The sequence below is a fragment of the Bombina bombina genome, chromosome 3 (genome assembly GCF_027579735.1).
Source record: "Bombina bombina isolate aBomBom1 chromosome 3, aBomBom1.pri, whole genome shotgun sequence".
NCBI lineage: Eukaryota > Metazoa > Chordata > Amphibia > Anura > Bombinatoridae > Bombina > Bombina bombina.
The window spans coordinates 10,245,901-10,269,245 of NC_069501.1; the positions used below are offsets into that span (position 1 = coordinate 10,245,901).

At 48.1% G+C, this 23,345-nt stretch overlaps 1 protein-coding gene across 2 annotated transcripts in view; it reads right to left on the reverse strand.

Annotated features, from left to right (window-relative positions):
* The window catches only part of AGPAT3 (1-acylglycerol-3-phosphate O-acyltransferase 3), a 291,686-nt gene that overhangs the window by 32,506 nt on the left and 235,835 nt on the right, over positions 1-23,345 (reverse strand). For both annotated transcript variants that reach the window (XM_053705715.1, XM_053705716.1), the window contains exon 7: positions 18,931-19,006. In XM_053705715.1, the coding sequence (XP_053561690.1) occupies positions 18,931-19,006 (76 nt within the window). The remainder of the gene's footprint in view (positions 1-18,930; positions 19,007-23,345) is intronic.

Below are 23,345 nucleotides of genomic sequence, written 5' to 3' on the forward strand. Positions count from 1 at the left end.
TAGGAATAGCCTGCCACATTTCTTTAAAAGTATCTTCTACTGGGAACATATTCTTAAATATAAGGGAGAGAAAGGAATACCAGGCCTCTCCCATTCCTTAGCGAGTATTTCCGAAGTACGCTTGTGAAATGGAAAAACCTCTGAAAAGGCAGGAATATCAACATACTTGACCAACAGGTTGGTACCTGTAGGAGCCACCACTAGCATGGGACTACAGTCAACTAATGTAAGTAAAACCTTAGTAGCATACGGAGGTGTTCCAGCTTAATCTAAAATTCACCACCTCTGATACCTGAGGTATTGAATTCCCTGTATCTGAAATTTCCCCTTCAGATAAAACCTCATTGCCTTCCTCCTCAGGCTGGGAAGGTATATCAGTCTCTGCACCCTCACTTATAGATCGTTAAACTTTCCTTTTACGACTACTCTCTTGTAGGGGAGAAAATGTAGACAACGCATCATTGATAGATGACATAAGGGAAGCTATGTCTTTTAGAGTGATTGTGGGCGCTAAAGCAGGAGTACAGGACACTGATTGAGCGGGCGTAATAGATTGAGATGTATGGGGAGAAAGTTATTTTGAGAAGTATCTATAGTTGAAAGGCTTTGCACAGTAAAAAGCAATTCTCTGCCGTTTTCAGCCCTCTTAAAGCATGAGGGACAATAAGGGATTGGTGATTCCACATTAGCATCAAGACATAGGGAGCAAATAGAGCTCTGCAAGTCTCCTGGGCCATATTGAAGCACAATAAACACAATGCAATAATATGAAAACAAAAAAATATTTTAATCAAAAAAACGTTAGTCACTTTAAATTTTAAAACATAACTTTATTTTACTGCAATAAGAAAAAAACGTTCAACAATGGTTTTTATACTCCAAAAGGAAAAATAATGCACCCCTACACCTCCGCAATCTTGCTGAGGCGCCTACCTGACCCTCTGACCGTTATGTTATGCACACTGAAACGATAAGGGTTAAAAACAATGCAGCAGAAAAACTGATCACTGTCCTAGAAACCTGTATATTTTAGTGAAGCTGGGATCCTGAGAGGAACTCCGTTGAAACCTTGTACTGCTAGGCCAGGTCAAAGCAAAAACCGCCATAACTAAGCCCCGCCCCTTTGTGGGCGTCTTACCGTCTATTTCACATAGGAAAAATGTGAAAGTTTAAAAACAATGCAGCAGAAAAAACGGATCACTGTCCTAGAAACCTGCTTGTTTATTTTAGTGAAGCCGGGATCCTGAGAGGAACTTAGTTGAAACCTTGGACCTCTAAGCTAGGCCAAAGCAAAAATCGCCAATAACTAGGCCCCGCCCCTTTGTGGGCATGTCTGTCTATCTCACATAGGAAAAATGTTAACGATTAGCCATGTGGGAACCACCATTAAAGCCCATCTCCCAGCCCCAGTAACATGCTGTCTCATATCCTCTGAGAGAATAAATGTCCCAAGTGCTTATAATATGCTATAAGCTGTGTAAATTCTTTATGAAGTGTAATAAAGTGCTCCATTTTCCTCTAACAGATAAGGAAAAAAAATAAGCACTTACCTCATGTTGCTGCCTGACAGCCAAGGCAGTTCAGCCTGTTTGAGGAGTTCCATCACTCCACATGGACCTCTGAAATGAATGAAATTCCCGATACAAGCTCCTCAGGATTTTCAGGGTTAGGGCAGCAATACTGTATAGGAGGCGCAGTGAGTTTAAGTATGTCTCACAAGTTCCCATTGCTTTAAAGCCACCAAAGCAATTTCAACAGACTCAGAGACTGAAATGGAACACAGCTATACCCCAGGACAAAGCAGTATTAACATACTGCAAAATAAAATAAGGAAATGTATGCTTACCTGATAAATTGATTTCTTCTAAGATACGACAAGTCCACGGATTCATCCTTTACTTGTGGGATATTATCCTCCTGCTAACAGGAAGTGGCAAAGAGCACCACAGCAGAGTCTATATAGCTCCTCCCTCGACTCCACCCCCCAGTCATTCGACCGAAGGTACTGGAAGAAAAAGGAGAAACTAAAAGGTGCAGAGGTGACTGAAGTTTTAAACAAAAAATTATAATCTGTCTTAAATTGACAGGGCGGGCCGTGGACTCGTATCTTAGAAGAAATCAATTTATCAGGTAAGCATAAATTTCCTTTTCTTCTATAAGATACGACGAGTCCACGGATTCATCCTTTACTTGTGGGATACAATACCAAAGCTACAGGACACAAATGAACGGGAGGGACAAGACAGATACCTAAACAGAAGGCACCACTGCTAGAAGAACTTTTCTCCCAAAAATAGCCTCAGAAGAAGCAAAAGTATCAAATTTGTAAAATTTGGAAAAGATATGAAGGGAAGACCAAGTCGCAGCCTTACAAATCTGTTCAACAGAAGCATCGTTTTTAAAAGCCCATGTGGAAGCCACCGCTCTAGTAGAATCAGCTGTAATTCTGTCAGGAGGCTGCTGTCCAGCAGTCTCGTATGCCAAACGGATGATGCTTTTCAGCCAAAAAGAAAGAAAGGTAGCCATAGCTTTTTGACCTCTACACTTTCCAGAATAGACAACAAACGAAGATGTTTGACGGAAATCCTTGGTCGCTTGCAAGTAAAACTTCAAGGCACGAACCACGTCCAAGTTATGTAACAGACGCTCCTTCTTAGAACGGTTAGGAAACAGAGAACAAACAACAATTTCCTGATTAATATTCTTATTTGAAATAACCTTAGGAGGGAATCCAGGTTTAGTACGCAAAACCACCTTATCAGAATGGAATATAAGATAAGGCGAGTCGCATTGTAACGCAGATAGCTCAGAAACTCTTCGAGCAGAAGAAGATAGCAACAAAGAACAGAACTTTCCGAGATAGAAGTTTAATATCTATGGAATGCATGGGTTCAAACGGAACCCCTTGAAGAACATTAAGAACTAAATTCAAATTCCATGGCGGAGCAACAGGTTTAAACACAGGCTTAATTCTAACCAAAGCCTGACAAAATGACTGAACGCCTGGGACATCTGCCAGACGCTTGTGTAGTAAGATTGACAAAGCAGAAATCTGTTCCTTTAAGGAACTAGCTGATAACCCCTTCTCCAATCCTTGGAGAAAGGACAAAATACTAGGAATCCTGATCTTACTCCATGAATAGCCTTTGGATTTGCACCAATAACGACCACGGTACTGCTAGAGCATCAGTACTGCTTGAGGATCCCTTGATCTGGACCTGTAACAAGGAAGTTTGGCATTCTGACGAGATGCCATCAGATCCAATTCCGGTGTGCCCCATTGATGAATCAATTTTGCAAACACCTCCGGCTGGAGTTCCCACTCCCCCGGATGAAAAGTATGACGACTTGGAAAATCTGCTTCCCAGTTCTCTACTCCTGCAATATATATTGCTGATAGATGGCAAGAGTGAGTCTCTGCCCATTGAATTATTTTGGCAACCTCTATCATCGCTAGAGAACTCTTTGTTCCCCCTTGATTGATATAAGCTACCGTTGTGATGTTGTCCGACTGGAATCTTATGAATTTGGCCGAAGCCAGCTGAGGCCACGCTTGAAGCGCGTTGAATATCGCTCTGTTCCAGAATATTTATTGGTAGTAAGGACTGGCGTCCGTCGTCACTATGACCCATGCTGGCCTGCGGAAGCACATTCCCTGGGACAGATTATCCTGTGACAACCACCAATGAAGAGAGTCTCTGGTCTCTAGATCCAGATTTATCCGGAGATAAATCCGCATAATCCCCATTCCACTGTCTGAGCATGCACAGCTGCAGTGGTCTGAGATGAAAGCGAGCAAACGGAACTATGTCCATTGCCGCTACCATTAGTCCAATTACCTCCATACACTGAGCCACTGATGGCCGAGGAATGTAATGAAGTGCTCGGCAAGTGGTTAAGATCTTTGATCTTCTGACCTTCGTCAAAAAAAATCTTCATGTCTACCGAGTCTATCAGAGTTCCTAGGAATGGAACTCATGTCAGAGGAACAAGTGAACTCTTTATGTTCACCTTCCACCCGTGAGTTCTTAGAAAAGCCAACACTATGTCCGTGTGAGATTTGGCTAGATGGTAAGTTGACGCCTGAATCAAAATATCGCGCAGATAGGGCGCCACTGCTATGCCCCGCGGCCTTAGAACTGCCACAAACTGGTAATGTTTGTCCAGGAAGGCAAACCTGAGGAACTGGTGATGATCTTTGTGGATAGGAATGTGAAGATACGCATCCTTCAAATCCACGGTGGTCATATATTGACCTTCCTGGATCATTGGTAAAATTGTTTGTATGGTCTCCATCTTGAACGATGGGACTCTGAGAAATTTGTTTAGAGTTTTGAGATCTAAAATCAGTCTGAAGGTTCCCTCTTTTTTGGGAACCACGAACAGATTGGAGTAAAACCCCTGCCCTTGTTCTAATTTTGGAACTGGGCAGATTACGCCCATGGTATATAGGTCTTCTACACAGCGTAAGAACGCCTCTCTTTTTGTCTGGTTTACAGACAAAAGTGAAAGATGAAATCTTCCCCTTGGGAGAGAATCTTTGAACTCTAGACGATACCCCTGGGTCACAATTTCTAATGCCCAGGAATCCTGAAAGTTCCCCTCCTGCTTGGAGGCGGATGAGGAGGTAGAGGGACCGCCTTTAAAGTTTCGAAAGGAACGAAAATTATTCTCTTTGGTCCGCATTTTAACCGTCTCGTCCTGAGGAAGGGCATGACCTTTACCCTCCAGTAATGTCAGAAATGATCTGCTTTAGTTCAGGCCCGAATAGGGTCTTACCCTTAAAGGGAATAGCTAAAAGCTTGGAATTAGATGACACATCAGCAGACCATGACTTAAGCCATAACGCGCTAAAATGGAAAAGCCTGCATTCTTAGCCGCTAATTTAGCCATTTGGAAAGCGGCATCTGCAATAAAAGAATTTGCTAGCTTGAGAGCCTTAATTCTATCCAAAATATATCATCTAATGGGGTCTCAACCTTAAGAGACTCCTCTAGAGCATCAAACCAAAAAGCTGCTGCAGTAGTTACTGGAACAATGCACGCTATAGGTTGCAGAAGAAAACCCTGATGAACAAACAACTTAGAAGCCCTTCTAATTTTTTATCCATAGGATCTTTGAAAGCACAACTGTCCTCAATAGGTATAGTTCTACGCTTAGCCAGGGTAGAAATAGCTCCCTCCACCTTAGGGACCGTCTGCCACGAATCCCGAATGGTGTCAGATATGGGAAATATTTTCTTAAAAGTAGGAGGGGGGAGAGAACGGAATGCCTGGTCTATCCCATTCCTTAGTAATGTCCGAAATTCTTCTAGGGACTGGAAAAACATTAGTGTAAGTAGGGACCTCTAGATAATTATCTATTTTACACAGTTTCTCTGGCGGGATGACAATAGGGTCACAATCATCCAGCGTCGCTAAGACCTCCCTGAGTAACAAGCGGAGGTGTTCAAGCTTAAATTTAAAGGCCGTCACATCTGAGTCTGTTTGAAGGAACATCTTTCCTGAATCAGAAAGCTCTCCCTCAGACAGCAATTCCCCCACCCCCAAATCAGAACACTGTGAGGGTACATCGGAGATGGCCAATAAAGCATCAGAGGGCTCAGCATTTACTCTAATACCGGACCTACTGCACTTACCCTGTAAACCTGGCAGTTTAGATAATACCTCTGTAAGGGTAGCAGACATAACTGCAACCATATCTTGCAGGGGGAAAGAATTAGACGCACTAGAAGTACTTGGCGTCGCTTGGGCGGGTGTTAAAGGTTGTGACACTTGGGGAGAAGTGGATGGCATAACCTGGTTCTCTTCTGACTGAGAATCATCCTGAGACATACTTTTATCAGCTAAAATATGTTCTTTGCAATGTAAGGCCCTTTCAGTACATGAGGGACACATTTGAAGTGGGGGTTCCACAATGGCTTCTAAATACATGGAACATTGGCTTTCCTCAATGTCAGACATGTTAAAACAGGCTAGTAATGACCTCAAACAGGCTTGAAAACACTTTATTTTGTGAAAAAAATAACAATCTGAAAAAACGGTACTGCGCCTTTAAGAGAAAAAAAAAAAAAAGGATACAATTTTTCCAAAACTGCCTTAACGATAAAATTATCTAAATTTTTTGATAAATGTATCCCAACTTGTCAGCGAAGATTGCACCACAAGAAAAGGAATACTTAACCCTTAAGAACAAAAAACGTTATACCAAAAACGTTAAACAAAAACACCCCCTGCACCTCGCCACAGCCCTGCTGTGGCGCCTACCTGCCCTCAGGGGTCTGCAAAATCGGATTAAACCTTCGATTAGGACCAAACTTTCCCGAAAAGCCCACCGGAGCTGAAGTTTGCTGCTTGCATGGGGAATACAACTGCGCAACTGAGGCGCGAAAATAGGCCCCGCCCATCTAACTCGATGTCTCACAGCCTTAAACAATAACCGCACCAGAGCGGTCTAAAAAAACCTAGCCATGTGGGTTCATATACCCATCTAAATGAAGCCATGTGTACCCTCCATTGTCAAAATAAATTGAAAACGTTTGCCACAAAAAACTTTATTTAACCTCCCAACATAGAATCGTTTGCCCACAAACATGTCATCAGTGTCAACCATTTTTTACAGCCCAACATACAGGTCCAGTAATACCCCTCTCTATACATTAGGATTACTGCTTACCCTTTCCCTCATGGGGATACTGTCAGCCAATTCTGAAATAAAGTCTCTCCAGAAAAAAAAATGACTGAACATACCTCAATGCTTGTAGCATGAAAAACGTTCCTCACACTGAAGTTTCTTAAGTACTCCTCAGCCATTCTGTGGGAACTACTCTGGATCTTAGTAACAACTGCTAAGATCATCAGTCTCCAGGCAGAAATCTTCATTCCATCTGCTGCCTGGGAAAAAATAGCACACACCGGTACCATTTAAAATAAAAAGTCTTGCTTGAAGAAAATAAAAACTAACATTTTATCACTTCTTTCACTTTACCCCTATTACTTAGTGTAGGCAAAGAGAATGACTGGGGGGTGGAGTCAAGGGAGGAGCTATATAGACAGCTCTGCTGTGGTGCTCTTTGCTACTTCCTGTTAGGAGGATAATATCCCACAAGTAAAGGATGAATCCGTGGACTCGTCGTATCTTATAGAAGAAAATAAACTCTTGAAGAATCTTTACTAACACCTCACTTTGCCATCTCCTATCTTACTAACACAGGCAAAGAGAATGACTGGGTTGGGAGGGAAGGGAGGAGCTATTTATACAGCTCTGCTGTGGTGCTCTTTGCCTCCTCCTGCTGACCAGGAGGAGATATCCCACAAGGATGAAATCCATGGACTTATCGTATCTTGAAAAAGAAACAAAGGAATATGTAGCAGCCTTCACATTTAAAATAAATGAGAATGGATCTCTTAACTATAGATACCTCACAGCTAAACAAAAAAAAAAAAAAACTGTTACTGTGTCTTTAAATGAAAAGTAAAGTGTAACTCTGCTATTCCATAAGAATTGGATATGTTAATTAGCACCACATAAGGACACTAGGACCATGTGTATCACCATATGATTAATGTAAAATCATATACATTAACAAACTGATACTGTGACTTTAATTAATTGTTAAAAGAAAGTTTAGTTTTGTCCAAAAAAAAAAAAAAAATCTGTCTATCATAAAACAAACGAATTCCACACCTCAGCCAAGTCTTGCTGAGGTGCCTGTCTGCCACCGTATAGGAGCTAAATATTAGACATCCGGACATTTAAAGCACCGTAGCACAGAGTGAGAAGGCTCCCTGCTGCGTGTTACATAACACAGCAGAGAATACCTCCCATCACCGGAATTGTATGAAAGCAAATGCGCGCGAACAATGGCGCATAGATTAGCTCCGCCCATCAAGGGCGTATAGAATAAAATTCCCGGGTAGCTTAGATTTCTATCAGGAGTAGAAAATGTGTTTCAGAGAGGAAACCTCCTTCTCAGCTAAACATTTCTGGGCAAATAAAGTCATGTGTCCTATTGTAGCATGCTAAACTTCCCGGTCGGCTGATGTAGAAATGAAAGCCGTTGGGAGCTGTAATAGTGCGCTAAACCTCCCGGTCGGCTGATGTATAAAATGAAAGCCGTTGGGAGCTGTAATAGTGCACTAAACCTCCCGGTCGGCTGAAGAAGTAAAAATAAAGCCGTTGGGAGCTGTAATAGTGCGCTAAACCTCCCAGTCGGCTGATGCAGTAAAAATAAAGCCGTTGGGAGCTGTAATAGTGCGCTAAACCTCCCGGTCGGCTGATGTATAAAATGAAAGCCGTTGGGAGCTGTAATAGTGCACTAAACCTCCCGGTCGGCTGAAGTAGTAAAAATAAAGCCGTTGGGAGCTGTAATAGTGCGCTAAACCTCCCAGTCGGCTGATGCAGTAAAAATAAAGCCGTTGGGAGCTGTAATAGTGCGCTAAACCTCCCGGTCGGCTGATGTAGAAATGAGAGCCATTGGGAGCTGTAATAGTGCGCTAAACCTCCCGGTCGGCTGATGTAGAAATGAGAGCCTTTGGGAGCTGTAATAGTGCGCTAAACCTCCCGGTCGGCTGATGTAGAAATGAGAGCCGTTGGGAGCTGTAATAGTGCACTAAACCTCCCGGTCGGCTGATGTAGAAATGAGAGCCGTTGGGAGCTGTAATAGTGCGCTAAACCTCCCGGTCAGCTGATGTAGTAAAATTCCTTTGGGAGCTTGTAATATGGTGTTAACCCTCCCGGTCGGCTGATCTAAAATGAAAGCCGTTGGAAGCTGTATGTTAACCCTCCCGGTCGGCTGATCAAAAATGAAAGCCGTTGGAAGCTGTATGTTAACCCTCCCGGTCGGCTGTGTATCAAATGAAAGCCGTTGGAAGCTGTATGTTAAACCTCCCGGTCGGCTGATACTAAAATGAAAGCCGTTGGGAGCTGAAACATTGTGCTTTAAAAACACCTAACTTATGAGTGCCTGCGGTAACTGCCAGTAAATGTATCCTCATCTTAAGGATAATGTTGTCTAGTGTTAGTGTAGTATAAAGTGCCAATATTTCTGTGAAATATCCCCAGAAATTAAACTTAGCACTTACCTTAGATGCCCGGCAGCAAGGCATCTCACCCTGCTTGTGAGGTCCTCTCCCTCACATTGGCCAGTGGAAACAAAAAGTACTGAGTATATTCTCTTCCCTCAGACTTTTACAAACAGGGCAGCATACAATCTATGGGAGGCGCAGTTAGAATAATGTTCCACAAGTTCCCATTGCTTTAAAGCCACCAAATGCTCTACTGTAGAGACTGATCTGGTCTAGGCTACACCCCAGAGCAAAGTAGCACAACTTAAAAAATAATACACTCTTGATTGAAAAATCTATAACACCTCACTTTGCCTCTTCCTATCACTAACGTAGGCAAAGAGAATGACAGGGGTGGGAAGAAAGGGAGGAGTTATTTATACAGCTCTGCTGTGGTGCTCTTTGCCTCCTCCTGCTGACCAGGAGGCGTAATCCCACAAGGATGAAATCCGTGGACTCATGTCTTTAAAAAGAAAACCCTCCCTGCATCTCCGGACTGTAACCTTTATCCATGCTCTCACTGAGAGGCTGACAGGACTACTTAAAACTCCAGTCCCACCCTTCATAAGAGACTTAAGTCTAACTTCTGACACTTCTCTGCCAACCTCCTGTGACGAAAGGCAAAGAATGACTGGGGGATGAGGGAAATGGGGCAGGTATTTAAAGCCTTTGGCTGGGGTGTCTTTGCCTCCTCCTGGTGGCCAGGTTCTGAATTCCCAAAAGTAATGAATGCAGCTGTGGACTCTTCCTGTTTAAGAAAAATGGAGAACCCAACAAAAGAATGACAAAAGCAGCTAATCAGAAAGGCTAAAGCAGATGCAGAAGAGAAAAATAGCACAATCCCCTCATTTTTGTCACGCATTGATTACAATCTACTTCTAAACAGCCTTCCCAAACCACGCCTCTCCTCCCACCAATTATCAATGCCTCAGCTAGACTCCTCCCACTCCCCGCTTCAGCTAGACTCCTCCCCGCTTCAGCTAGACTCCTCCCCCTCCAGCTAGACTCCTCCCCCTATGCTTCAGCTAGACTTCACCCCCTCCCCTCCATGCTTCAGCTAGACTCCTCCCCCTCCCCTCCATGCTAAAGCTAGACTCCTCCCCCTCCCCTCCATGCTTCAGCTAGACTCCTCCCCCCATGCTCCAGCTAGACCCCTCCCCTCCAATCAATGCTTCAGCTAGACTCCTCCCCCTCCAATCAATGCTTCAGCTAGACTCCTCCCCCTCCTTCAGCTAGACTCCTCCCTCCAATCAATGCTCCAGCTAGACTCCTCCCCCTCCAATCAATGCTCCAGCTAGACTCCTCCTCCCTCCCCTCAATGCTCCAGCTAGACTCCTCCTCCCTCCCCTCTATGCTTCAGCTAGACTCCTCCTTCCTCCCCCCATGCTTCAGCTAGACTCCTCCTTCCTCCCCCCTCCTTCAGCTAGACTCCTCCTTCCTCCCCCCTCCTTCAGCTAGACTCCTCCCCCCTCCTTCAGCTAGACTCCTCCCCCCTCCTTCAGCTAGACTCCTCCCCCCTCCTTCCATGCTTCAGCTAGACTCCTCCCCCCTCCCTCCATGCTTCAGCTAGACTCCTCCCCCCTCCCTCCATGCTTCAGCTAGACTCCTCCCCCCTCCCTCCATGCTTCAGCTAGACTCCTCCACCCTCCCTCCATGCTTCAGCTAGACTCCTCCACCCTCCCTCCATGCTTCAGCTAGACTCCTCCACCCTCCCTCCATGCTTCAGCTAGACTCCTCCACCCTCCCTCCATGCTTCAGCTAGACTCCTCCACCCTCCCTCCATGCTTCAGCTAGACTCCTCCACCCTCCCTCCATGCTTCAGCTAGACTCCTCCACCCTCCCTCCATGCTTCAGCTAGACTCCTCCACCCTCCCTCCATGCTTCAGCTAGACTCCTCCACCCTCCCTCCATGCTTCAGCTAGACTCCTCTACCCTCCCTCCATGCTTCAGCTAGACTCCTCCACCCTCCCTCCATGCTTCAGCTAGACTCCTCCACGCTTCAGCCAGACTTCTCCACCATCCATGATTCAGCTAGACTCCTCCCCCTCCATGCTTAAGTCTAACCTCTGACACTTCTCTGCCAACCTCCTGTGACGAAAGGCAAAGAATGACTGGGGGATGAGGGGAAATGGGGCAGGTATTTGAAGCCTTTGGCTGGGGTGTCTTTGCCTCCTCCTGGTGGCCAGGTTCTGAATTCCCAAAAGTAATGAATGCAGCTGTGGACTCTTCCTGTTTAAGAAAAATGGAGAACCCAACAAAAGAATGACAAAAGCAGCTAATCAGAAAGGCTAAAGCAGATGCAGAAGAGAAAAATAGCACAATCCCCTCATTTTTGTCACGCATTGATTACAATCTACTTCTAAACAGCCTTCCCAAACCGCGCCTCTCCTCCCACCAATTATCAATGCCTCAGCTAGACTCCTCCCACTCCCCGCTTCAGCTAGACTCCTCCCCCTCCAGTTAGACTCCTCCCCGCTTCAGCTAGACTCCTCCCCCTCCCCTCCATGCTCCAGCTAGACTCCTCCTCCCTCCAATCCATGCTCCAGCTAGACTCCTCCTCCCTCCAATCCATGCTCCAGCTAGACTCCTCCTCCCTCCAATCCATGCTCCAGCTAGACGACTCCTCCCTCCAATCCATGCTCCAGCTAGACGACTCCTCCCTCCAATCCATGCTCCAGCTAGACGACTCCTCCCTCCAATCCATGCTCCAGCTAGACGACTCCTCCCTCCAATCCATGCTCCAGCTAGACGACTCCTCCCTCCAATCCATGCTCCAGCTAGACGACTCCTCCCTCCAATCCATGCTCCAGCTAGACGACTCCTCCCTCCAATCCATGCTCCAGCTAGACGACTCCTCCCTCCAATCCATGCTCCAGCTAGACGACTCCTCCCTCCAATCCATGCTCCAGCTAGACGACTCCTCCCTCCAATCCATGCTCCAGCTAGACTCCTCCACCCTCCCTCCATGCTTCAGCTAGACTCCTCCACCCTCCCTCCATGCTTCAGCTAGACTCCTCCACCCTCCCTCCATGCTTCAGCTAGACTCCTCCACCCTCCCTCCATGCTTCAGCTAGACTCCTCCACCCTCCCTCCATGCTTCAGCTAGACTCCTCCACCCTCCCTCCATGCTTCAGCTAGACTCCTCCACCCTCCCTCCATGCTTCAGCTAGACTCCTCCACCCTCCCTCCATGCTTCAGCTAGACTCCTCCACCCTCCCTCCATGCTTCAGCTAGACTCCTCCACCCTCCCTCCATGCTTCAGCTAGACTCCTCCACCCTCCCTCCATGCTTCAGCTAGACTCCTCCACCCTCCCTCCATGCTTCAGCTAGACTCCTCCACCCTCCCTCCATGCTTCAGCTAGACTCCTCCACCCTCCCTCCATGCTTCAGCTAGACTCCTCCACCCTCCCTCCATGCTTCAGCTAGACTCCTCCACCCTCCCTCCATGCTTCAGCTAGACTCCTCCACCCTCCCTCCATGCTTCAGCTAGACTCCTCCACCCTCCCTCCATGCTTCAGCTAGACTCCTCCACCCTCCCTCCATGCTTCAGCTAGACTCCTCCACCCTCCCTCCATGCTTCAGCTAGACTCCTCCACCCTCCCTCCATGCTTCAGCTAGACTCCTCCACCCTCCTTCCATGCTTCAGCTAGACTCCTCCACGCTTCAGCTAGACTTCTCCACCCTCCATGCTTCAGCTAGACTCCTCCCCCTCCACCCTCCATGCTTAAGTCTAACCTCTGACACTTCTCTGCCAACCTCCTGTGACGAAAGGCAAAGAATGACTGGGGGATGAGGGAAATGGGGCAGGTATTTGAAGCCTTTGGCTGGGGTGTCTTTGCCTCCTCCTGGTGGCCAGGTTCTGAATTCCCAAAAGTAATGAATGCAGCTGTGGACTCTTCCTGTTTAAGAAAAATGGAGAACCCAACAAAAGAATGACAAAAGCAGCTAATCAGAAAGGCTAAAGCAGATGCAGAAGAGAAAAATAGCACAATCCCCTCATTTTTGTCACACATTGATTACAATCTACTTCTAAACAGCCTTCCCAAACCGCGCCTCTCCTCCCACCAATTATCAATGCCTCAGCTAGACTCCTCCACCCTCCCCCTCCATGCTCCAGCTAGACTCCTCCACCCTCCCCCTCCATGCTCCAGCTAGACTCCTCCACCCTCCCCCTCCATGCTCCAGCTAGACTCCTCCACCCTCCCCCTCCATGCTCCAGCTAGACTCCTCCACCCTCCCCCTCCATGCTCCAGCTAGACTCCTCCACCCTCCCCCTCCATGCTCCAGCTAGACTCCTCCACCCTCCCCCTCCATGCTTCAGCTAGACTCCTCCACCCTCCCCCTCCATGCTCCAGCTAGACTCCTCCACCCTCCCCCTCCATGCTCCAGCTAGACTCCTCCACCCTCCCCCTCCATGCTCCAGCTAGACTCCTCCACCCTCCCCCTCCATGCTCCAGCTAGACTCCTCCACCCTCCCCCTCCATGCTCCAGCTAGACTCCTCCACCCTCCCCCTCCATGCTCCAGCTAGACTCCTCCACCCTCCCCCTCCATGCTCCAGCTAGACTCCTCCACCCTCCCCCTCCATGCTCCAGCTAGACTCCTCCACCCTCCCCCTCCATGCTCCAGCTAGACTCCTCCACCCTCCCCCTCCATGCTCCAGCTAGACTCCTCCACCCTCCCCCTCCATGCTCCAGCTAGACTCCTCCACCCTCCCCCTCCATGCTCCAGCTAGACTCCTCCACCCTCCCCCTCCATGCTCCAGCTAGACTCCTCCACCCTCCCCCTCCATGCTCCAGCTAGACTCCTCCACCCTCCCCCTCCATGCTTCAGCTAGACTCCTCCACCCTCCCCCTCCATGCTTCAGCTAGACTCCTCCACCCTCCCCCTCCATGCTTCAGCTAGACTCCTCCACCCTCCCCCTCCATGCTTCAGCTAGACTCCTCCACCCTCCCCCTCCATGCTTCAGCTAGACTCCTCCACCCTCCCCCTCCATGCTTCAGCTAGACTCCTCCACCCTCCCCCTCCATGCTTCAGCTAGACTCCTCCACCCTCCCCCTCCATGCTTCAGCTAGACTCCTCCACCCTCCCCCTCCATGCTTCAGCTAGACTCCTCCACCCTCCCCCTCCATGCTTCAGCTAGACTCCTCCACCCTCCCCCTCCATGCTTCAGCTAGACTCCTCCACCCTCCCCCTCCATGCTTCAGCTAGACTCCTCCACCCTCCCCCTCCATGCTTCAGCTAGACTCCTCCACCCTCCCCCTCCATGCTTCAGCTAGACTCCTCCACCCTCCCCCTCCATGCTTCAGCTAGACTCCTCCACCCTCCCCCTCCATGCTTCAGCTAGACTCCTCCACCCTCCCCCTCCATGCTTCAGCTAGACTCCTCCACCCTCCCCCTCCATGCTTCAGCTAGACTCCTCCACCCTCCCCCTCCATGCTTCAGCTAGACTCCTCCACCCTCCCCCTCCATGCTTCAGCTAGACTCCTCCACCCTCCCCCTCCATGCTTCAGCTAGACTCCTCCACCCTCCCCCTCCATGCTTCAGCTAGACTCCTCCACCCTCCCCCTCCATGCTTCAGCTAGACTCCTCCACCCTCCCCCTCCATGCTTCAGCTAGACTCCTCCACCCTCCCCCTCCATGCTTCAGCTAGACTCCTCCACCCTCCCCCTCCATGCTTCAGCTAGACTCCTCCACCCTCCCCCTCCATGCTTCAGCTAGACTCCTCCACCCTCCCCCTCCATGCTTCAGCTAGACTCCTCCACCCTCCCCCTCCATGCTTCAGCTAGACTCCTCCACCCTCCCCCTCCATGCTTCAGCTAGACTCCTCCACCCTCCCCCTCCATGCTTCAGCTAGACTCCTCCACCCTCCCCCTCCATGCTTCAGCTAGACTCCTCCACCCTCCCCCTCCATGCTTCAGCTAGACTCCTCCACCCTCCCCCTCCATGCTTCAGCTAGACTCCTCCACCCTCCCCCTCCATGCTTCAGCTAGACTCCTCCACCCTCCCCCTCCATGCTTCAGCTAGACTCCTCCACCCTCCCCCTCCATGCTTCAGCTAGACTCCTCCACCCTCCCCCTCCATGCTTCAGCTAGACTCCTCCACCCTCCCCCTCCATGCTTCAGCTAGACTCCTCCACCCTCCCCCTCCATGCTTCAGCTAGACTCCTCCACCCTCCCCCTCCATGCTTCAGCTAGACTCCTCCACCCTCCCCCTCCATGCTTCAGCTAGACTCCTCCACCCTCCCCCTCCATGCTTCAGCTAGACTCCTCCACCCTCCCCCTCCATGCTTCAGCTAGACTCCTCCACCCTCCCCCTCCATGCTTCAGCTAGACTCCTCCACCCTCCCCCTCCATGCTTCAGCTAGACTCCTCCACCCTCCCCCTCCATGCTTCAGCTAGACTCCTCCACCCTCCCCCTCCATGCTTCAGCTAGACTCCTCCACCCTCCCCCTCCATGCTTCAGCTAGACTCCTCCACCCTCCCCCTCCATGCTTCAGCTAGACTCCTCCACCCTCCCCCTCCATGCTTCAGCTAGACTCCTCCACCCTCCCCCTCCATGCTTCAGCTAGACTCCTCCACCCTCCCCCTCCATGCTTCAGCTAGACTCCTCCACCCTCCCCCTCCATGCTTCAGCTAGACTCCTCCACCCTCCCCCTCCATGCTTCAGCTAGACTCCTCCACCCTCCCCCTCCATGCTTCAGCTAGACTCCTCCACCCTCCCCCTCCATGCTTCAGCTAGACTCCTCCACCCTCCCCCTCCATGCTTCAGCTAGACTCCTCCACCCTCCCCCTCCATGCTTCAGCTAGACTCCTCCACCCTCCCCCTCCATGCTTCAGCTAGACTCCTCCACCCTCCCCCTCCATGCTTCAGCTAGACTCCTCCACCCTCCCCCTCCATGCTTCAGCTAGACTCCTCCACCCTCCCCCTCCATGCTTCAGCTAGACTCCTCCACCCTCCCCCTCCATGCTTCAGCTAGACTCCTCCACCCTCCCCCTCCATGCTTCAGCTAGACTCCTCCACCCTCCCCCTCCATGCTTCAGCTAGACTCCTCCACCCTCCCCCTCCATGCTTCAGCTAGACTCCTCCACCCTCCCCCTCCATGCTTCAGCTAGACTCCTCCACCCTCCCCCTCCATGCTTCAGCTAGACTCCTCCACCCTCCCCCTCCATGCTTCAGCTAGACTCCTCCACCCTCCCCCTCCATGCTTCAGCTAGACTCCTCCACCCTCCCCCTCCATGCTTCAGCTAGACTCCTCCACCCTCCCCCTCCATGCTTCAGCTAGACTCCTCCACCCTCCCCCTCCATGCTTCAGCTAGACTCCTCCACCCTCCCCCTCCATGCTTCAGCTAGACTCCTCCACCCTCCCCCTCCATGCTTCAGCTAGACTCCTCCACCCTCCCCCTCCATGCTTCAGCTAGACTCCTCCACCCTCCCCCTCCATGCTTCAGCTAGACTCCTCCACCCTCCCCCTCCATGCTTCAGCTAGACTCCTCCACCCTCCCTCTCCATGCTTCAGCTAGACTCCTCCACCCTCCCTCCATGCTTCAGCTAGACTCCTCCACCCTCCCTCCATGCTTCAGCTAGACTCCTCCACGCTCCCTCCATGCTTCAGCTAGACTCCTCCACGCTCCCTCCATGCTTCAGCTAGACTCCTCCACGCTTCAGCTAGACTCCTCCACCCTCCCTCCATGCTTCAGCTAGACTCCTCCACCCTCCCTCCATGCTTCAGCTAGACTCCTCCACCCTCCCTCCATGCTTCAGCTAGACTTCTCCACCCTCCATGCTTCAGCTAGACTCCTCCCCCTCCACCCTCCATGCTTCAGCTAGACTCCTCCACCCTCCATGCTTCAGCTAGACTCCTCCACCCTCCATGCTTCAGCTAGACTCCTCCACCCTCCATGCTTCAGCTAGACTCCTCCCCCTCCACTCCATGCTTCAGCTAGACGACTCCTCCCTCCAATCAATGCTCCAGCTAGACGACTCCTCCCTCCAATCAATGCTCCAGCTAGACGACGACTCCCTCCCTCCATGCTTCAGCTAGACTCCTCCACCCTCCCTCCATGCTTCAGCTAGACTCCTCCACCCTCCCTCCATGCTTCAGCTAGACTCCTCCACCCTCCCTCCATGCTTCAGCTAGACTCCTCCACGCTTCAGCTAGACTTCTCCACCCTCCATGCTTCAGCTAGACTTCTCCACCCTCCATGCCACTGCTAGACTCCTCCCCCTCCACCCTCCATGCTTCAGCTAGACTCCTCCACCTTCCATGCTTCAGCTAGACTCCTCCACCCTCCATGCTTCAGCTAGACGACTCCTCCCTCCAATCAATGCTCCAGCTAGACGACTCCTCCCTCCAATCAATGCTCCAGCTAGACGACTCCTCCCTCCAATCAATGCTCCAGCTAGACGACTCCTCCCTCCAATCAATGCTCCAGCTAGACTCCTCCTCCCTCCAATCAATGCTCCAGCTAGACTCCTCCTCCCTCCAATCAATGCTCCAGCTAGACTCCTCCTCCCTCCAATCAATGCTTCAGCTAGACTCCTCCTCCCTCCAATCAATGCTCCAGCTAGATCTCTCATCCTAACCAAATGAATATATAAACTGCTGCAACCCATGTGACAAGTTACCCCAAACCTGTCTCTGCACCCTCAACTTTTAGACTAAGCTCTTCGGAGCAGGACCCTTTCCCTCTTGTGCTAGACTTGTTTAGTCTGTTGTGTTTTTGTATCTTAGCACAAATCTTTTTACCCTCTATATTTGTACCAGCACTGCGTAATTTTTCAGCGCTATACAAATAAATAACTTTATATAAGAATCAATAAAGCCACCTGCTGGCACGCAACATTTCTCTTTTCACTGTCTAGGGACCACTATTATATAAAAATGGATGACAACATTTGCCAACACTAATCTCCTTTTAAGGTCCGGGAACTGTGCACAGAACTAGGTAACAATGAATGAAACCGCTGACTGACAGACATTGTCTCTCTCCTCTCACTGTCTTGGATCCATGTCAGCTACATTAAGTAATGTAACTTCCTGCATCATTTCTCCTTTCCCTATGTGGGAACCCCCAATTAATGGAGAGAGGTAGAAAGACTTAAAACATGAGAGAAAGAGAATATGCAAGACAGAAGGACAAAGAATAAGCCATGAGGGAGACTTCTACGTAGGGGTCAGAGGGGAGACTTCTACGTAGGGGTCAGAGGGGAGACTTCTACGTAGGGGTCAGAGGGGAGACTTCTACGTAGGGGTCAGAGGGGAGACTTCTACGTAGGGGTCAGAGGGGAGACTTCTACGTAGGGGTCAGAGGGGAGACTTCTACGTAGGGGTCAGAGGGGAGACTTCTACGTAGGGGTCAGAGGGGAGACTTCTACGTAGGGGTCAGAGGGGAGACTTCTACGTAGGGGTCAGAGGGGAGACTTCTACGTAGGGGTCAGAGGGGAGACTTCTACGTAGGGGTCAGAGGGGAGACTTCTACGTAGGGGTCAGAGGGGAGACTTCTACGTAGGGGTCAGAGGGGAGACTTCTACGTAGGGGTCAGAGGGGAGACTTCTACGTAGGGGTCAGAGGGGAGACTTCTACGTAGGGGTCAGAGGGGAGACTTCTACGTAGGGGTCAGAGGGGAGACTTCTACGTAGGGGTCAGAGGGGAGACTTCTACGTAGGGGTCAGAGGGGAGACTTCTACGTAGGGGTCAGAGGGGAGACTTCTACGTAGGGGTCAGAGGGGAGACTTCTACGTAGGGGTCAGAGGGGAGACTTCTACGTAGGGGTCAGAGGGGAGACTTCTACGTAGGGGTCAGAGGGGAGACTTCTACATAGGGGTCAGAGGGGAGACGAGACAAACATCTGTTTCCTGTTTTACCTTTTCCTGATACAGTTTATGCAACCAGTTAGCAGCTTCCTTCTCATCAACAGGAATTTCTTCCAGTGGAAACCGTCTAGGAGAAAGCAGAAAGTGACATTCATGTCAATGCAGGAAGTAGTGTGAGACACACAGCAGGCGCAACAGAGAGGGGTGGGTGGGGCAAAGCATAGAGAGGGGAGGCACAGCACATCTAATTATCTATGTATATCTAATGGTGTATAACTAAATTTTCTCCCATATTACGAGTTTTGTGCTATACCAGGTGCGTAAATAACGCAAATGCTTGCCTGATAAATTCTTTACTTTCCAGGCATGGAGTGCACGGAATCATTCTAATTACTAGTGGGATATTCAATCCTGGCTCGCAGGAGGAGGCAAAGAGCACCCCAGCAAAGCTGTTAGGTATCACTTCCACTACCTATAACCCCCAGTCATTTGGCCGAAGGGAACGGAAAAAGAAGATAACACAAGGGTATAGAGGTGCCTGAAGTTTGTACAAAAAAACCTGGGCGGGTCGTGGACTCTCCATGCCTGGAAAGAAAAGAATTTATCAGGTAAGCATAAATTTTGTTATCTTTCCTATAGCATGGAGAGTCCACAAAATCATTCTAAATTACTAGTGGGAACCAATACCCAAGCTAGAGGACACAGAATGAAAGTGAGGGAGAACAAGACAGGCGGACCTAAACGGAAGGCACCACCGCTAGAAGAACATTTATCCCAAAGGAAGCCTCAGCCGAGGAAAAAAGTATCAAATTTGTAGAATTTGGAAAAAATATGCGAAGGAGTTGCTCCACAGACGCTCCATACTTAGAAGCCCAAGACGGGGAAAAAGCCCTAGTGGAATGAGCCGAAATTCTCTCAGGAGGCTGATGTCCAGCTGTCTGCTATGCTAATCAGATAATGCTTCTCAACCAGAGAAAAAGAGCAGTAGAAGTGGCCTTCTGGCCCTTACGCTTAGCAGTAAAAAACAACGAAAGGGGCAGAAGACTGCCGAAAATCCTTTAGGTGCTTGCAAATAAAATTTGGCACACAACACATACAGGTTGTGTAACAGACGTTCCTTCTGAGAAGAAGAATTCAGAAAAAACAATCTCTTGATTGATGTAGCGAACCGATACCACCTTGGGAAGAAATCCCAAAATAGCACAAAAGTCCACCTTAACTGATGAAAAATAAGGCAAGGGGAAATACACTGCAGAGCTGAAAGCTCGGAAACATTGCGAACAAATGAAATAGCCAGTAGAAAACCAAACTTCCACGAAAAAGGAAATTTATGCCTCATTTCTTTTTCTATACGATGAGTCCACGGATTTCATCCTTACTTGTGGGATATTCACCTCCTGGTCAGCAGGAGGCAGCAAAGAGCACCACAGCAGAGCTGTATATATATAGCTCCTCCCTTCCCTCCCACTCTAGTCATTCGACCGAAGTTAGGAAGAGAAAGGAAAAGCCAAGGTGCAGAGGTGTCTGAAGTTTTATCAAAAATGTAATAACCTGTCTTACTAGAACAGGGTGGGCTGTGGACTCATCGTATCGAAAAAGAAATAAATTTATCAAGTAAGCATAAATTTAATTTTCTTTTTCAAGATACGATGAGTCCACGGATTTCCTTACTTGTGGGATACAATACCAAAGCTATAGTACACGGATGAAATGGGAGGGACAAGACAGGGAACCTAAACGGAAGACACCACTGCTTGAAAACCTCTCTCCCAAAAACAGCCTCAGACAAAGCAAAGGTAAGAAATGTGAAAAATTAGAAGAAGTGTGAAGAGAAAATCAAGTTGCAGCCTTGCAAATCTGTGCAACAGAAGCAACATTTTTCAATACCCATGAGGAAGTAACAGCCCTAGTGGAAGAGCCGTAATACATTCAGGAGGCTGCTGTCCAGCAGTCTCATATACAAACCTGATACCCTTCAGCAAAAAAAAGAGGTAGCCGCAGCTTTCTGACCCCTACATTCCCCTGAAAAATGAGAAACAAAGAAGATGATTGACATAAATCCTTAGTCGCTTGTAAGTAGACTAAAAAGTACGGCATACATCTAAATTGTGTAGCAGACGTTCCTTCTGAAAAGAAGGAATAGGACACAAAGAAGGAACAACAATCCCCTGATTAATGTTCTTGTCTGAAACAACGTTAGGAAGAAAACCAGTTCAGAACGAAAAACCACCTTATCCGATGAATAATAAGGTAAAGAGAATTACAATGTAATGCTGAAAGCTCAGACAATCTTCTAGCAGAAGAAATGGCAACAAGAAACAAAACTTTCCAAGATAAACTGAATATCTATGGAACGCATAGGTTCAAATGAAACCCCTCGAAGAACTATAAGAACAAAACTCAAATCCAAGGAGGAGCAATCTGATTAAACATAGGCCTGATTCTAGTCAAAGTCTGACAAAAAAATGAACATCTGGTACATCCGCCAGACACATGTGCAACAAAAAGATAAGGCAGAAATCTGCCCCTTTAGGGAACTCGCTGAGAGACCCCTCTCCAATCCTACTTGGAGAAAAGACAAAATCTTGGGAATCTTAACTCCACAAGTATCCTATGGATTCACACCAATAAAGATATATTCGCCATAACTTATGGCAAATCGTTCCAGATACAGGCTTACGTGCCTGAATTAAGGTATCCATGACCGAATCAAAGAACCCCCGCTTGGAAAAGATTAAGCGTTCCAACCCCAAGCAGTCAGTTGCAGAGAAACCAGCTTCGGGAGAAGAAAGGGTTTCTGAATGAAAAGGTTTGTCCTCAATGGAAGCTTCCAAGGTGGCATGGATGACATGTCCACCATATCGGCATACCAAATCCTGCAAGGCCACGCAGGAGCGATGATGATTACTGATGCCCTTTCCCATTTGATTTGAACAATACCCGGAAAAAAAGCGCAAACGGGGAAAATAGATATACTAGGCTGAATGACCAAGGAACTGCCAATGTATCTCAGCTCAGACTGGGCCCAGGACCTGGACCCGTATACCAGAAACCTAACATTCTAACAAGAGGCCATGAGATCCAATCCAGCCAACCCCATTTGAAAAAACATAATTTATGTAAGAACTTACCTGATAAATTCATTTCTTTCATATTAGCAAGAGTCCATGAGCTAGTGACGTATGGGATATACATTCCTACCAGGAGGGGCAAAGTTTCCCAAACCTCAAAATGCCTATAAATACACCCCTCACCACACCCACAATTCAGTTTAACGAATAGCCAAGAAGTGGGGTGATAAAAAAGTGCGAAAGCATATAAAATAAGGAATTGGAATAATTGTGCTTTATACAAAATCATAACCACCACAAAAAAAGGGCGGGCCTCATGGACTCTTGCTAATATGAAAGAAATGAATTTATCAGGTAAGTTCTTACATAAATTATGTTTTCTTTCATGTAATTAGCAAGAGTCCATGAGCTAGTGACGTATGGGATAATGATTACCCAAGATGTGGATCTTTCCACACAAGAGTCACTAGAGAGGGGGGGATAAAATAAAGACAGCCAATTCCTGCTGAAAATAATCCACACCCAAAATAAAGTTTAACGAAAAACATAAGCAGAAGATTCAAACTGAAACCGCTGCCTGAAGTACTTTTCTACCAAAAACTGCTTCAGAAGAAGAAAATACATCAAAATGGTAGAATTTAGTAAAAGTATGCAAAGAGGACCAAGTTGCTGCTTTGCAAATCTGATCAACTGAAGCTTCATTCCTAAACGCCCAGGAAGTAGAAACTGACCTAGTAGAATGAGCTGTAATTCTCTGAGGCGGAGTTTTACCCGACTCAACATAGGCAAGATGAATTAAAGATTTCAACCAAGATGCCAAAGAAATGGCAGAAGCTTTCTGGCCTTTTCTAGAACCGGAAAAGATAAATAGACTAGAAGTCTTTCTGAAAGATTTAGTAGCTTCAACATAATATTTCAAAGCTCTAACAACATCCAAAGAATGCAACGATTGCTCCTTAGAATTCTTAGGATTAGGACATAATGAAGGAACCACAATTTCTCTACTAATGTTGTTGGAATTCACAACTTAGGTAAAAATTCAAAAGAAGTTCGCAACACCGCCTTATCCTGATGAAAAATCAGAAAAGGAGACTCACAAGAAAGAGCAGATAATTCAGAAACTCTTCTGGCAGAAGAGATGGCCAAAAGGAACAAAACTTTCTAAGAAAGTAATTTAATGTCCAATGAATGCATAGGTTCAAACGGAGAAGCTTGAAGAGCCCCCAGAACCAAATTCAAACTCCAAGGAGGAGAAATTGACTTAATGACAGGTTTTATACGAACCAAAGCTTGTACAAAACAATGAATATCAGGAAGAATAGCAATCTTTCTGTGAAAAAGAACAGAAAGAGCAGAGATTTGTCCTTTCAAGGAACTTGCGGACAAACCTTTATC